Source organism: Capra hircus, chromosome 8 (assembly GCF_001704415.2).
Source record: "Capra hircus breed San Clemente chromosome 8, ASM170441v1, whole genome shotgun sequence".
NCBI classification, from domain to species: Eukaryota; Metazoa; Chordata; class Mammalia; order Artiodactyla; family Bovidae; genus Capra; species Capra hircus.
The window spans coordinates 21,753,791-21,771,168 of record NC_030815.1 but is presented as its reverse complement, the minus strand read 5'-3'; the positions used below and the strand labels follow the sequence as shown (position 1 = coordinate 21,771,168).

Below are 17,378 nucleotides of genomic sequence, written 5' to 3'. Positions count from 1 at the left end.
TATTAGAGTATTTTGAGGACATATACTTTTTAAACCTATAATTTTTTTTCATTTGTAAAACCAGGATAATATAATTGATCTCAATAAGTTGATTATGAGAATTAAATGATATGTATAAAGCCTATGTATATGTATAATATATGTATATGTATAGTACATGACACAAAATAACCAGCTCTTAAAAAGTAGCTATAATAAGGGCGGAGAGCTTCTTCATATACTGAAGATCCTTTAAGATAATAGCATTTTATGAAGAATTTTTTTCATTAATGACTTGGTTTAATTAATTTACCTAAGATGCAATTTTTAATTCAACTTCTTATTAAAATGCTTTACCTTTTAATATATGCTATTCATTCTGTTATGATCTTTAGCAGCCATGTAAAGGACTTTCACATGTTTCCGAGTGAAGCAGACAGTCTTTAAACTGACTATGTAAAAGACTGAACTCTGATAAAATGTTTCATATACATTAATTTATAAAGGTGGATTCTATTCAGTGTAACACAAGTCACAAAGCTGATCTCAATGCCCGAGCATGAATTTCCTTTAAATATCTTGTGAGTTAAAAAGCAAAACAAGAGTTTCATAAGTTCTGAGCCCTATTTACACAGTAGGCTTAGATTGATTAGAATAAACTAAAGAAAGAACATAGTTTTGAACACCTGCTTACGCAATTAACCACAATGGCACCAAGATTTCTATTTAGTCTTTAAGTCAATAGCACTCCTTTATAAAGAATTGCTTAAATCAGCTAGTTCACAAAAGGTGTGTAATTTATTTAAAGAACCATCAGGGTATGTTATAATGATTGGAACTTTTGCCATGTTTTGCTTCAGTCCCCCTCAGTCATACTCAACAAGAGATCTGCAAAATGGTGATTATCTTTCTATGAACTGAAACCTTGTAGAATTATTTTCCTAATGGAACTCTGGGTTATCATTGTTATTACAGGAGAAAGTGGCATCAATTACCTAGTTTGAAAAAACACGTCCTTTAAAAGAAAAAAATATATATGGGATAATGATAAGATAAACTTCATATTAGAATTCAAATTCATATTTCAGGAAAAAAGTTAGTAGTATAAGTCAAAAGTTTAAAAAATATCCACAACCTTTAATTTTCTACTTTCATTTATAGGAATTTATTCTAAAGAGATAATTTATAATAAAAAAATTTTAAAGTTTACATACTCATACCTTTCTTATTTAAAATGGGAAGTGAAAAATTATAAATGTTCTTTATTAGAATAATTGTTATTATTGTATGACTAAATAATGGAAATTATGACTGCTAGAGCTCACAAAAGCTATGGAAATTATATCACAAAGTTAAATTAAAATGTTATATATACAGTAAATATTATCATAACCTTTTCTAATCTTAAAAGAGTATAAGCAAATGCTTATAGTTGATGTTAATTCATCACATTCATAAGCAATTACGTGTTCTTAGATCAAAACATTTTAAAAAATGCTGGAATACAGTTAAGGTGAGCATGAAAGTATAAGTTTCATAAGACTTTTTCTTTAATAAAAAAGTCATAAAGTACTTTATTTAATATTAAACAAAAGTACAGAAAACACAGTAAACTGTAAATGATACTTGAAATTACACTCCACTTTATATAAACACCATGGAGCTAAAACCAAAAAAGATTACTATTTAGTGTACTGGAAATAGGTCTCAAAAATTTCAGAATATGAAGGAAAAGTAATGTGATAGTTCTTGTTCAGCCAACTGACAAATAAGTCTTGTGGCATCCAATCTTTATTTATTTTCCAAGATGTATTGTTTACTATGTTGGGGGGATTTAGAAATGGATATAGAAAAAAAATAGATACTTCTCTGTTCCCTGCCTTTGTTAGTTTCTTGATTTCTTGATTCCACATAAGCATCCTCAACTGGTATGAAAAGGGTTATAAAGCAATAAGAGAAAATATGTTCTATTCACTTTTATAGTCCTTGTCCATTTGATAGTGAGGGAAAAATGTATATGATCTTCAACTGGATTCTTGCTATCTGAGAGCAAGGGATCAGAGATGACATCCTCCAAGGAAGTCCTATTTCCTAAGATGTACAATGCTGTGGTGGGTTACAGCTCTAGGGTAATGAATTAGCTCTATCCAGCTCTAGGGTACTCTCAGAAGGGAGCATTTGCTGGTAGATATTGGTTTTGGGGGGGAGTGACAATTTTTGGCCAATGATGTATATCACCAAATACGTTCATCTTTTCTCCAATACTCCAGGCAAGACAGTCCAAGAAGAGGCCTATTATTTCTTCCCGGACTTGGGCTGCCTACCCATATGATGGGTCATAGTCCAAGGGCTGAAATTTGTCACTCTAACAAACTGTAGCCTCTCACTCATGGTAACACTCAATTGACTTTTGAGAAACCCCAGAGAAAGAGAAGAGCAGTTCAAACTCCCTCAAAACCCACAAAAATGACATTAGCATACCAATATGGACATCCCTGGTGGCTTAGATGGTAAAGCGTCTGCCTACAATGTGGGAGACCCGGGTTCAATCCCTGGGTTGGGAAGATCTCTTGGAGAAGGAAATGGTAATCCACTCCAGTGTTCTTGCCTGAAAAATCCCATGGATGGAGGAACCTGGTAGGATACAGTCCATGGGGTCTCGAAGAGTCGGACACAACTGAACAACTTCATTTTCAGTTTCTTTCATGCCTCTCAGAGGGCTTCCCAGGTGGCACTAATGGTAAAGAACCTGCCTGCCGATGCTGGAGACACAAAAGACATGGGTCCAATCCCTGAATCGGGAAGATCCCCTGGAGTAGGAAATGGCACCACACACTCCAGTATTCTTGCCTGGATAATTCCATGGACAGAGCAACCTGGCAAGCTATAGTCCATGGGGTTGCAAAAAGTTGGACACAACTGAGCACATAGCACACATGGCTCTGGGAAGCTGTGGAGTAGTTGGGCTATATAAGGTGTGTTCACATGTATCCTGAAGCATGGAGTGAATTATGCACAGAAGAATAAGCGATTTAAAAGCCTTTCCTTCCAAATCCATAGTCTTCTTGCCAGAACCTTCTAGCCAAACTAAGCATATTCTCTTTAACTTTCCTTTACTGCCAGTTAGCACAAGATGCTTTATAAGACAAGAGATGCTTTGACTGAGGCCATAGTTGGGGTAGTAATGAGGTTCTTCAGAGACAAAGAACATTAATGAGAAATAACTTCAGACTAGAATTGGCAGATGAAGTGACCCATAGACTTGGAAATATCCTTGTAAATGACAGTGTTTTCAGTTGCCAATGGGAAAAGTGAAGCTGACTGGGTTAGTCTTGCCTAAGATCTTATAGCTTAGTTACTACCAGAGCCAGGTCTGTTTTTACAGTTGCCGATTCACACTTACACTCCTCTGTGCTGAGTAGTAGGTATAGTGAACCAACAAAAAATGGCAGTTGACTATAGGAGTTTAGAGTGAATGAGGAATTGGAATAAAAATCAAAAATAATTTAAAAAGGAGAGGCATAGATGTTTTCGAGTTTGGGAGAAATTCAGTTTATTAGCTTCCCTTCCTTCTGATTTGCCACTATGTTTCCTACTTACTAGTCATTTTTTCTTTTACTTTATTTAGAATAAATTTGCAAATGACATATCTGTGATACTTGTATGCAGTTTAATTAAAAATAAGCTTTTTTCTTCTCATCACCTTTTCACTTGGTGAAACTGTAACCACTGCTAAATTGCAGCTGTTAACGTCTTCTTAATTTATAAGAATAGTTACAATATTAAGTTGCTGTTAGATGCAGTAAAAAGCAGGGGAGGGGAATGTATATATAATTTAAGAGAGAGTACAAAGTACTATTGTGAGAGAAGAAGAGATTCAGGCTTTCCAGTGTATTTGAGAAGAAACACAACTTTTAAAATCATTGCTCTAGCTTTGGGTGATAAGATTAGGATTGTCTTTGCTCAGAAAGTTATTTTATTCCATTCTTCTTCCAGAAGTAACAAGGAGTTTTATTTTTTATAACAGCTTTATAAGAGTATAATTGATATACAATAAGCTGGACATATTTATTATATACAAATGGTGTTTTGATGTATGTTTACACAAGTAAAGTCATTATCACAATTGAAATAATTAATATATTTATCATCTCCAAAAGTTTTCTTTTGATCCTTTGTAATCCCTAATGCCCATCTTTCACTGCCGCTCCATAACCATTTCCAGGAACTGCTGATGTGCTTAATGTGACTATAAATATCAAGGACTTTATATAAATCACATCATATATAGTATATTCTCATTTTTGTATTTCTCTCAGAATAAGTATTTTTAGACTCATTCATGTCATAGCATGTATCAATGTACTTTAGTTTGTTCTATTATATGATTATACCAACTATTGATAAACATTAGGGTTTTTCCAATTTGCATCTATATGAATAAAGCTAATATGAATTTTTTTAATGAACATTTGCTTTATTTCTCTTGAACTGATACCTAGGAGTGGAATATAATGATTGGATCATATAATATGAGCATGTTTAACTTTTTAAGAAATTGTCAACTGGTCTGCAAAGTGATTATACTATTTTACATTTCCATAAGCAGTGTTTAAAAGTTCTAGTTATCCACATTCTCATCAATACTTGATATGGTTAATCTTTCAAATTTTAGCCATTCTTTCTAATAGATGTATAATGGTACTTCATGGTAAGTTTAATATGCATTTTCTTAGTGACTAATGGTGTCCAACATCTTTTGTTGTGCTTATTTGCCACTCATATGTCTTCCCCGGCGACATGTCTGTTTGTTCAAATCACTTAAAATATTTTTTTCTTACTGAGTTTTGAAATTTCTTTATACATTCTGTATATGTCCTGTAACAGATGTATGTATTACAACTATTTTCTCTCAGTTTCTTAATAGTGCCTCTTGAAGAAGAAATGTATTTAATTTTGATAAAGTAAAATTTATTGATTTGTTCTTTTTATGAATATTTTTTGGTGTTGTAGATAAGAAATCCTTTGTAAGACCAGGATCACAAAGGTGTTCTCCTGTGTTACATGATTTTATGACTTATATTTAGGTCTGTGATCCATTTTGAGTATATATTTATAACTATAAGGTACCGATCAAAGGTAAACTTTTTTTTTTTTTTTTTGCACACAGATGTCAAATTTTTGGGCAGAATTTGTTGAGAAAAAACTGTCCTTTCTCCACTGAATTGTCTTTACACCTTTGTCTAAAATTAGTTGTCTATTTTTGGGTGAGTCTTTTCTAAAACTGTCTATTCTGCCATATTGGTTGATTTTTCTATCTTTTTACCACTAAAGCACTGTTTTTATTATTATAACTTCATAATAATTCTTGAAGTAAGATATTGTTAGCCTTGCAACTTTATTTATCCCTTTTTCTTCAAAGATGTTTTGGTTATTCCAGGTCTTTCCTTGGCATTTCAAAATGAATTTTGGAGCAGGTTTGACAATTTCTACTAGAAAAGTCTGCTGGAATTTTGACTGAGGTTGAACTTATCTATAGATCAATTTAGGTAGAACTATCTTAAGAATGTTGAGTCTTCTGACCCATGGAAATGGTCTCTCTCTCAATTTATTTCAATTTCCACTATTTAAGGTTTGTTTTTAGTCTTTCACACATTTTGTCATTTTCCATTTCAATAGACACATATTTTATTTAAATATGTTTACTTTAAGAATTATTTTCACTTATCTGGATGAAAATCAATATCACTTGCCATAACTGGAAGATAACTGAAAATCAAATAAAAAAAGAAAAATAGTGTTAAATTCCAGGTAAACAGTGTTACTTGTTGAGGTGCTTTTAATTTTTTTACAGTATAATTGATAAGATTTAACAAATGATAGTCATATTTATACCAAGCTGAGCATTTTCTTTTATGTAATCAAGATCATTAAAAAATAGTAGAAAAAAGGAATTGTTTTCTCCCTAGGTAATTCACTGTGCTTTAATGATCCATATAGCATTGAAAACTCATTACTCATACATTTGATGTGAGTTCCACAATAGGGGAATAAATAGCTTTTAGGCAGGAGTGGCTTGAGCAAAGATATAGAAGTCTGAGAAAACTGGGTATTGTAGATTCCACAGAGGTTAGGAATAGAACTCTGGGAATAGATTCCCAGAGTGGCAGTTCTAAACCTTGGTTATATATAATCTTCACCTTGAGAGTTTAAAAGAGCGCAAAAAGAATCAAAATACTTGGTTTAGAGTATTTATATAAGTTCCCTGCTGCTGCTGCTAAGTCGCTTCAGTCATGTCCGACTCTGTGCGACTCCGTAGACAGCAGCCCACCAGGCTCCTCCGTCCCTGGGATTCTCCAGGCAAGAACACTGGAGTGGGTTGCCATTTCCTTCTCCAATGCATGCAAATGAAAAGTGAAAGTGAAGTCGCTCAGTCGTGCCAGACTCTTAGCAACCCCATGGACTGCAGCCCACCAGGCTCCTCCGTCCATGGGATTTTCCAGGCAAGAGCACTGGAGTCGGGTGCCACTGCCTTCTCCATAGTTACCTAGGTAGTTCTAATACTTAGGAAGGGTGGGGAAGTTCTATGATAGAATATCAGGATGCCTATATGGGAGGATGGTAATGGCGGTGTTGGTGTGAAGTGGGCCAGTAAGAGAAAGCCCATATAGATTAGCAATGTCTTCCCTGGATGTCAGTAGGTGGAATGGTAAAAATTTCATTATTACTTGCTATCTTAGTACTAGAATATGAATTGCCTGTTAAGGCAGTTGAATATTACCTTGAAAAACTGATAGAACCCTGACTCTCTTTTCCATTAAGGAACACACTCATGACTTCCCTGCTTTATTTTTTTTTATTTTTTTTTACTTTCCTACTTTAAATTGTCTTTTGGTTTAAAAGCAATATGATATTTTCTTACAATTAAAGGCATTAAGTGCATATTTTAGGTGTGCAATTAATAATAGCATGTTTAAAGAATGGTCTAGATGACCCTCCCCAACACTTTACAATAGAAATGTGAAGTATTTTTGAAAGTTTTAACACAATCGCTACCTATAAGTAGTTATAGATAAGAAATTCATTAGGGTTTCTTTGGATGATAATATTTCAAAATATGACATATAGAATCCAAATTTGCATCTCTAAATAAACAGATGCATGAGAAGATTCTGAACGTGAAATCAGGTCCCTTAAATACTTACCCACCGTTCTGATGCAGCCCTAAGGCCCTAAAATAAGGTATCTTTCAGGTGTGGGTAATATTTGCAGCTTGTTTGTGCTTTCTCATTAATATTGACTGTGCTACCAATCTAAGCTGGAGAAGGAAATGACAACCCATTCCAGTATTCTTGCCTGGAAAATCCAATGGGCAGGGGAACCCGGCAGGCTATACAATCCACGGGGTCGCAAAAAGTCGGACGCGACTGAGCGACTGAGCACACACACCATCTTAAACACTTCATCTGGGAAAAGGAAAGAAACGGAGAACTCCATGTTCAAATCTTCAGTCTTTCGTAGGAGGAGCTAGGAACTGGGGAAAGAACTTCAAATCTTGCTTAATTTACGAAGGACAAAGAGGCATGGGGAGGGAGAGAAGATTATCTTACAAAAAAGAAAAAAATACATTGAGGAATTCATGGAGAAGCAAGTGGGAGAAAAGGGCTTTTGTGTGTGTGTGAAGGGGCAATTTCTTGTGTCTCCCACCGCCCCTCCTCCCAGACAGTCAGGTCCCGCCGCGGCCCTCCCTCCCCCGTTTCAGCCCTTGGCCAGTAGATCCAGTGGGCGGGGTAGCCTCTGCAGTCTTGCCGTCTCTTGCTTCCGAAGGCGAAGGCGCGCGGAGAACAAGGCATTAACTTAGCGCCCTGGGACTCTAAGAGGCTCAGTGGACTTCTGCGCCTCTTAGAGTCTCCAGCTCTGGGAAGCGGTTTCCCCAGTTCATCGCGGGAATTGTGTCAGACTTTGTCGGTGTTGGGGTGGTAGGCAGAGGGACCAAGGCGGGCCCTCTAGGCTCCCGCATCCCAGCAGGGTTAGCTGCGGACAGCGCACTCTTCTGTTGCGACTCCTCCCTCGCCAGACACTTCTCGGAAATGGAGCAGTCACAGTGCGGCAGTAGAGACCGCAGCCGCAGCGGCCCGCTCCACCTGGCCCCGGGACTGCTGGTAGCGGCCCCTCCGCCCGCGTCCCCGGCGTTAGCGGTACCCCCGGGGATACCTGGTCCTCCAACTTTCCTGCGCCCGTCCAGCCTCTTTCTGAGGGCAGCCTCCAGCGCGGGAAGTGGAGGTTGCCCGCCGCCTGCCGAACTGGAAAGGGGGGTGGGCGCTGTGGCCGGTGGCTACCCACGGACACCCAAATGCGCCCGTTGTCGCAACCACGGAGTGGTGTCAGCCCTCAAGGGCCACAAGCGCTTCTGTCGCTGGCGGGACTGCGCGTGTGCCAAGTGCACCCTGATCGCCGAGCGCCAGCGTGTCATGGCCGCACAGGTGGCGCTGCGCAGACAGCAGGCCCAAGAGGAGAGCGAGGCTCGGGGGCTGCAAAGGCTTCTGTACCCTGGACCCTCAGGGCCAGGGGGTCGGTCATCCGGAGGCAGCAGCAGAACGGAGACTTCCCAGACGACCTCAAGCGGCCCTGCAACGGTGCCTGCTCTGGGACTGAGTGCCCCGAGACCGGCTAGTGGTCTGGCGACCCCTGTTTTCGAAATTTTCCAGCCAGATTATATAGAGGAAAAACAAGGTGAGTAAATCTTAATTTGCTCTTTGCAAAAGAAAAATGGTTGTTTTGGAGGAAGAAAAAAATCTTTGAAATAAACAGCCATGGCATGGAGGAGGGCGAGAAAGAACTTAAAAGAAGCATTTAAGTTCTGGGAAACTGCTTAGAGTCCTATCACATTCACTTCCTTGGGGCTTTCTGTCCCCTTAGGTGATAGGATACATGAAAAAATGAAGTGCCAGTGATCAGTTGGGGAACTCATTCTAGGAATGCAGTTTGTGCCCAAATTTCTCTCCTAGAGGAGACAAACTTAGAGCAAAGATTGAGTGAAAACAGTGAAAGAAACTGCATTGAGCTTGCTCTGTATTTTTTTTTTTTTTTTAGCTGTAAAACCAGGGTTAATGTGATCTTGCATGGAAAACTCACTTGTGGTTGGGAGTACAGTCTTTACCTGTGGGACAGACCAACTAGAAGTGGGAAAGAGACTGAAATCTACCAAAGCATTTTTACTCTTTGAACATTTTTAAGTGTTCCACCTCTTTTGTTCAGCTGCTTTTTAGCCTCCAACAGTGTAGAAAACTCTAACATTTCAAGTTTTACCTCTTCTCATAGGAAAGAAATTTAGGTTTTCTAAATTTAGGTTTGTAAAACCATTGATATGAATTTCAAAGTCCAAGAATTTCTTATCTTTGGGGATTTTAACCTTAGAGATTTCTTATCCAATAAGTTTTAATTTTTTTCTCTTATTTATTGACTGCGAATTGCCTTCACCCTCTATGTCAGGTAAAAAGATTTCTTTCTTTGACTAGGGTTATCCCAAATTAACCTTTCATGCTAACATAAATCTTACTGTATTTTAGCAAATTTCATAATTCTACAGTAGGTCATACTTGCACGAAAATGTCATTTTGGTGTTTTTGTATAAATCCAAGATAGGTTGAATCATATGAAATTAAAATATAATGATGTATTAAGTTATTAATTAGAAAACTTCCCTGAATTGTGAAAATTGCAGCTCTTAACAGATCACAGCATTTACTTTTGAAAAAGACTCTTTCTCTACTTAAATAAGACATATATGATTTTGTTTTCACCTATGTCACTTTTTGTCCATGTTCTAGTTTGTGTCAGTGGACAAACTATAGTTTAAACATTTCTCATCAAAAATCAAGGTGGGCTGAAGAATAAAGTTGTTAAGTGAAACTGCTATAAAAAGAAGCAAAAATTAAAATTCTGCAAACTAAATTGACAGTGAGATCTGACTGGCAACCTTCTGCTAGGCATTGACTTATGTGAATTTTTTGAGGGGGTGATGTTTTATAGATCATTTATTTTATTGTTTGCCTCAGTTGACCTCTTTTTTTTGAAAAGACACTTCTAAATTAACTGCCTTCTCTTATACAATATCCATGAACTGTAGTAAACTAGTGTATTTATTCATTAGGCAAACAGTGGTTCAGAGGTGAATAAGATTTTCCTACACAAAAGAATATTATATTCAAAAGAAGGAAAACTATATGTATCCTAAAACTACAGTATAATACATAGCATACAATGATAAAAATCAGCTGTAGGAGTTGAGAGAAAAGAAATGACGTAAGGATATTGCAGTATTTTAAAGACAGCTTATTTTCTAGACAGTCTGATGCCATCAGTATTTCATTACATTATATTGTGTTTTATGCATAAATTACTATAGAGGTAAAAATTACTATAGAGATGAAATTGTGATAACCTTACATGTTCAAGGGGTCATATGTAGTGAATCATATTTATAAATAAAATGGAGCAGCAGACCAAGGCCAATCTATCTCTATATCATTAGATGACTTTTATTGTTTTATTTAAAGGTGAAAATTCTAGAGTCTTTGTGATTTTGCAGAAGCAACACGTTTTTTGTTTATCATGTTTGATGTAATGACAGCATTTTCATTCTCAATGTGTTCAATTGTACACATTTAATTTTATAAAGCAAACTGTAGATATTTGCTTAGAATATAGGACTGCTGTTTGAGAAAACATAAGAGCATTGCAAATCATTGCTATAGGTCATATGTGTTTTGTTACATTAATAAATCTTGTTTGAAGAGAAAGTTTGACAGTAAAACTGAGTGCCTCATTGACAGTTTACTGTTTCTAATGGAAATAGAGAAACTCCATCTAAGAGTAAATGTAAATCAAAATAAAAATTATTTATTATTGTTTTCCTGGCATTAGCCTTGCAAAAAGTATTTAAAGATAGTCTTGTTTTATTAATATTCATATGTTCAACATATTGAGATAGAAAGTCAGATTTTTCTGTGAAACTGTTTTTGGAACATTTCCCTTAATATTGAAAGGGAGTTGTGAGTTAAGGCAAATGACTAATGTTTTTTACAAGATACTTTGAAAATATATACATATTCTAGTAGTGAAAAGAGTGCTGTAAATTATTTTCTTTTAGAAACAATTTGATTATAAACTCATTTACTGAGATTCCCTAGAGATTTAATGAGAAAGTCCATATTTTACAGAGGATTATGAAAAATACCAACTGTCTATTGTGTCTCACATAAAATGAAATATAGAAGCTCTGATATGATTTGAGATTGGTATAGCAGTTGTCATTATTGGTTTAGATTTGAAAGGAAATGAAATATCCTGCTATTTTTTCACATTATTCAGGTACCTTAGTTGGAACCTGAAATGTGAGTAAAAAACCAGTTTTTGAAATTTAGCATTAGTGATTAAATAGAATGTTCATTTAAATAGTAAGATTGTTCTTTTTTTTCTGATTTCTTATCTGAACAATTGTTTTGTTTAGTGCTTTTTGCATATTGTCACTGTAGGAAAAAAGCCCTCATGTGGATAACAACAAAACGTGGGTAACACTTATGAAAATTTTGAATCGCTAAATGGGGCAAATAATATAAAATATTGGTGTTAACAGTTTGAGGGTAACAATAGATTTCACCTTCTGATTCCTAAATAACTACAGCATTTGTATATTATAGAACTTTGTGATCCTGAAATGACAGATAAATTGCATTTTCCCACTATTGCAACACCTGCATTTTCAAATGATATTTAACATTTTTTGTTCATTAATGTCTTTTACAGTGAATAATAAGTATTATTAGTATACTATGAGTAAACAAGTTATTTTATCCAGCATTAATTAAAAGTGGGCAGTACTTTCTTCTTGGAAGTTTTCCCTTTATTTCATACCTTTTTTTCCTCTTCCCCAGGACAAAAGGAGAGTAAATGTGACTCCTGCCAGAGTGGACAAGAAGAACTGGAGTCTAAATCCCATCAGTTTACCCTGAGATCATCTCCTAAGTCTAATGATGTTGCTGGAAAACAAAACATCAGGTCATCTATTTCAGAAAACCCAAACAAGGATGATAGCATTCAGTCTCTTCATCCTGGGGAGCAGTCAGGAGGGGAAGAGAGTCCCAGGTCCCTGTCATCTTCTGATTTGGAATCAGGAAATGAAAGTGAGTGGGCCAAAGACTTCACTGATTCTACAGCCAGCCATCCCACTGTGTCCTCTAGACCAAGAGACCCTCTTGATATCCTTACCAAGATTTTCCCAAGTTACAGACGCAGCAGGCTAGAAGGCATTCTGCAGCTCTGCAAAGGGGATGTGGTCCAAGCTATTGAAGAGATCCTAAATGGAAAAGAACAGAAACTGGACACCAGGGACCTAGCAAATTCAGGAGCATTGGAAAACACGGCTTTTCCGAGAGTTTCGAATTTTAGTTTAGCTGGGATTGGTTTTGGAACTCTAGGAAATAAATCAGCTTTCTCTCCCCTTCACACTACTTCTGCTTCTTATGGAGGTGATTCAAGTCTCTACAGCTTAAATCCTAGACTAGGTATCAGTCCATTTCGACTGGCATATTCCTCTCCAGGCAGAGCGCTGTCTGGTTTCATGTCTCCCTATCTGACTCCTGGGTTGGTACCAGCATTGCCTTGTAGGCCAGCTTTGGATTATGCCTTTTCAGGAATGATTAGGGATTCTTCTTACCTTCCCATCAAAGACTCAGTAACTGGTGGCAGACTGTATTCCAGGCCAAATCAGAGCAACCTGTAATGCATCTGCCTACCTCCCTTTCTGGAGTATTTCTAGAAGCATGCACTATAACCCACATACCCACATCTATTAATGTGTTCACTATGTACGGGAATGGATTATCAGTCTTTAAAAATGCTATTTTTTTTACAAGCAGTATAATAGATTTGAGATCTAAAGACTCTTCTTTAGCATTTATTAAGTGAAAGAAACATTTAAACATCATATGTGCCTTGAATAAAACCATTTCAGGAAATATTTTTACTTTAATGAATTTTCTTCCTAACATATCAGTTGTAAATTCCTAATTTAAAACTATACTTGTTTTTAGTTCATTGACAAAATGGAGCATATAATTATAACATACATTATGAAGCAGTCTAGCATTATATAAAATGAGCCGGAAGTAAGAATTGAAAAGTTGAGGTAATTCTAAATAGTATTCTAAACTTTTTTTCCTCCTTCTGCTTCTTGTACACAGGAGAGATAAAAGGTATTCAAAGTATTTTATTCACATATAAGTGATTAGTAGTTAGTAAAACTTTTGAGAAATTTAAGTCATTATTTTTTTCTGAATGCCTTGTTTTTCATTCATATCTGCCATTGGCGATAAGTGCCAATAAAACATTTCTGTTTAAAGGAAACTTTTTGTGAGTTAAACAAAGGTCTATGAAGTAAATCTTAGGAAATGAGAATGCTCCATCTCCTGGCCACTATCACTAATTGCAGCTAAGTTCTGGTATGGTGTAGAAATTAGATATAAATGGTTCCTAATAGTATGATGTAACCATTTTTTGAAAATGATTATTTTGGATCACGCTATATTGAATTTTCATATTATAAAATGAATATCTAATGAGGGTGAGGATTTAAATCTTTAAGTAGGCTTATGCTTTCATCTGGGGAAATAACCTTTTCCATATGTTTGTGGCAAGACTATGGCAGCCATTCTCAAAGGTAAAAATCATTTTATTCAGAAAACTTAAATAGCTGCTCATATGAATATTAAATGATTCTAGATAGATAATGCTTAATGCATTGAGGAGATAAAAGATTTCCAAGGGGAAAAATTGTCATTAAATTTTAAAGGTTTTCTTGAGATTTTAAAATTACTTTTGTTCTCCATCTAGGGAATTTGAAAGTTAATTTTAGTCAGTGGGAAGTCCCTGAGAACAAAACAATTTTATGAAATTTTCTTTATTTGTCATCATTTATCTTTTAAAGAATTGGAACTCTATTGTGTTGTTAGGAATAAATGGAAATCCAGCTGTGGTGTGAAATAGTTGATGAATTAGAGATGGTTAAAAGAATTTGACAGCATTATTTACTAAAGATTTCTTAAATTATGTGTATGTGTGTATGTATGTGTGTGTTTATATATACTTGTGTATCTTACTATCTGTCTGTATATTATACATTTAAGCTCCGTTGGTTCTATCTTTAGACTTTTCCATTGAGCCAGATAAGAATATATTTCTAAAGTATATTTTACCAGCAAGTATCATATTAAATAACTGCATAGAATCTGATGCTGATTTAGGATGTAAATGTGTAATAGAGTATGCATTATTTTTAATGATATGAATGTGAGAAAGCAGATCTTATAAATATTTTATACAGTTAATATTCATTATTTATTTAAAAAGTTTTAGATTCCAAGCCTAAATCATAGTATAATGCTTGGCAAGTAGTTGATATTCAATTAATATATACTAAATGAAGGAACCGTTTTGGATGGCAGATCTCTTTGAGACTGGTAAAACCAAAGAACTCTGCAAAGTGGTTTACAGACATAGTTTTGAATACAATTTCTTGGGGTTCTTGAATCTCCCAAATGCCATTCAGGCTAGAATACTTGGTGATTTTTGAGGTATTTCCACTACATTAGTTCATTTGTTGAATGTTATTTTAAAAGCGCTAGACCCTATAGAGGATACCAACGGTAAAATGTGCTCTTAAAGCAGTTACGCCATACAGTAGAGATCTGATACAGCAACGTAACAGTGCTAGAGTTGCTGGATTCTTCATGTGGACTATATGGTGATGTGCATGTATCCGTTTGCCTTTTGAACTGGGGAGAACATCCATTTGGGACAGTTTTCAAATTTTTAAAACAGTTTCATAATTTTAAAACTTAAGTTAATTTACACAGTACTTTATACATTTCATACTCTTTACAATGTTTAGAACTCAAACAGTCTTACAGAACATTTTGTCCAACCACTAACTTGAATGTGAGGAGATTGAGGTTTGGCAGTAGTATTGTCCATCCTTATGTTAAAATACTATTGCCAGTTGTTAGGAGTGGAAGTTACTTTACCAGTTTCAATTAGGCTATAAAGTCCAAGGAAGGATTCATGCCTGTTTGTCCACCGACAGCTTCCTCGAGTATCTGGTACATAAATAGGTGCTCAAGTTTTCCACTGACTGAATTAAATGAAAGATAAAAATACTAGTTTATTCAACAGCTATTTATTAAGCACCTATTTTGTGCCAGGCATTGTGCTAGATCAGAGGATAAAGAAGTGCACAAGATATGAGACCTGTCCTCAAGCTGCTCACAGACTCTTACCCATGTATACAAAACCAACCCACCAACCAGTGGTGGCAGTATTTGACAGTGTTGGTATATCAGTGAGTTCTGTGTAATCTTGAGGTTTATGCTCATCCATGCAGCTTGAGGTATGGATTCCTAAACCACTAGTTAAGGATGGGAAGGAAGAAGGAGAATACCTATTTCCATGTCGTATGTTTAGGCAAGTCCGTTCTATTTGTCTGAGAGGTAAACAACTTCAAGATCTATGGTGAAAAATGTGGGCAAAGAGGAAGTTTTGTTTGCTTGAGTGGAGTCTTGTGTGGAGATCACCCTCATTTTCTCATGGCTATGGATCAGAGTTATCGCCCAATCCTATTTCCGGGGTTGATCATTTGGAATTCCTCTGATTCAATGCATAGGTCTCATGGTGTAAGCTGTCATCTAGCTATTCTGTGAAAATGGATTAGAGTTAGGGGAACAACTGAAGAGCATGTGAGTAAAATCTGCTATTTTTCCCTTCAACTTCTGCTGAAACAAAAAGATGCTGGGGATTTTAAGACCTTCCCTTCTGGAGATTACTATCTGTGAACTTGGAACTAAAAAAATTATTTACAAAGTGGCCTATCCATTCAACTCTTTTTTAAAATGCATGTTCCTTAGATATTTTTTTTTTTAATTTTAAAATCTTTAATTCTTACATGCGTTCCCAAACATGAACCCCCCTCCCACCTCCTTAGATATTTGTCTTTGAAATTAAAAAGCCTTCATAATACAAGAGAACCTTATGTACCGTGTAAATAGAATTATGCTGGCAAGCACAAGAGGAGATGAAGCATCATCAGCTTCATAAAGTCAAAGGTCTACTCAGGGCAGCCTGATTCTTAAGCATAGATGCTCATCCTTTAGGAGAAAGGGTCTCGCTCAGGTTCATTCTTCCCATTCCCACACATCTCCAAATAATCTCATTATTGATGCCTGCGCTACAAAGCTATACCTTTGATTATTTGGCATCATGTCCTGTAAAATTTAAGCTGTTTTGATGTAACACTTCAGAGCAACTGTGCCAAACATTAAAATACCCTTTGTCGGTTTTTGCTTACTAAATATTACTCAAATGAGAAAAAATTCATTGTCATTTCCCCTTTCTGAACTCCATGCTAACGATGAGGGGTTCAGGGGAAAATAGGATGACAAGTATAAGAACTGTAGAGATGCCTATTTCTCATTTTTACCTAACTTGTAATTTTAAAAAATGACATTTTAATTTTTAAGACTGTGTTACAGTATCCTTAAGTCAAAATGACCACATGACATAGTCTCATGAGAACATTAATAGTTTTAAAATAGGTACACAAATGTGGTCTTTTCAAAACATCTATGTCAAAATGTTTTTAAAAAATATCCAATGTTAAAATCCATCCTAGCAGCAAGTTCAATAAAAAATGGACTAGATGTTTATAGTTATCAGGAAATATAAAGAGAGTTGAGCAAGTGTGCCAAAGATTGTTGACTAGAAAAATCTGAGCCAAGCAGCAAATGTTTTAGAATCCTGTCCTTGACCTTTTATAAAACTTCTGACAAATGAAGAAATAAAGATATACAATTCATTGTTATCTTATTCATGGACCACATTCATCTGTGAATGGCAACTGATTTTTCAGTTGACAGAATCAAATTTTAAATGATTGATTCTTAGACTGTAACTCTTATTGCAGTGAGTTGATATAACATTCAAGATCTTAGGGTTAAAAAAATCAACTGTACACACATAGATAAGAAAGAGAGACTTGAGTTTGCAACAAGTTTTTGAGAAAAAAAGTAATGTTATTTATTGGTAAATTTACTGTGAGATTACCATGTAACATGGCTGTTCTAAAAGTTCAATTGATATTTAGGTTACATTAATATGAAAAATGCATGTAAAAGGAGGGAGATGATGGTGCCATGTACTCTGAAATATCAGTTCTTCAGATATTAGCTTTAGTAATGTGTTCAGTTCTGAGTGCCATATATGAAGAGTGATTCTAAAACTTGGGATATAAGAAAAGAGGCATAAGATACTAAATGACTATGGCGGCAATGAAGGGTTCTATGAGAAAG

At 35.6% G+C, this 17,378-nt stretch overlaps 1 protein-coding gene across 1 annotated transcript; it reads left to right on the top strand.

The window, feature by feature from the left end:
• Positions 7,792-13,229, top strand: DMRTA1 (DMRT like family A1). Its single transcript, XM_013965867.2, has 2 exons — positions 7,792-8,712; positions 11,916-13,229. The coding sequence occupies exons 1-2, from the start codon at positions 8,070-8,072 to the stop codon at positions 12,761-12,763; spliced, it is 1,491 nt and encodes a 496-aa protein (XP_013821321.2). The 5' UTR covers positions 7,792-8,069; the 3' UTR covers positions 12,764-13,229.

Excerpts from the sequence above, each read along its gene's own strand:
- DMRTA1 (XM_013965867.2), top strand. The coding sequence starts at position 8,070 with ATGGAGCAGTCACAGTGCGGCAGTAGAGACCGCAGCCGCAGCGGCCCG. Across the intron at positions 8,713-11,915 it reads TTATATAGAGGAAAAACAAG|GACAAAAGGAGAGTAAATGT; the intron begins GTGAGTAAATCT and ends CCTCTTCCCCAG.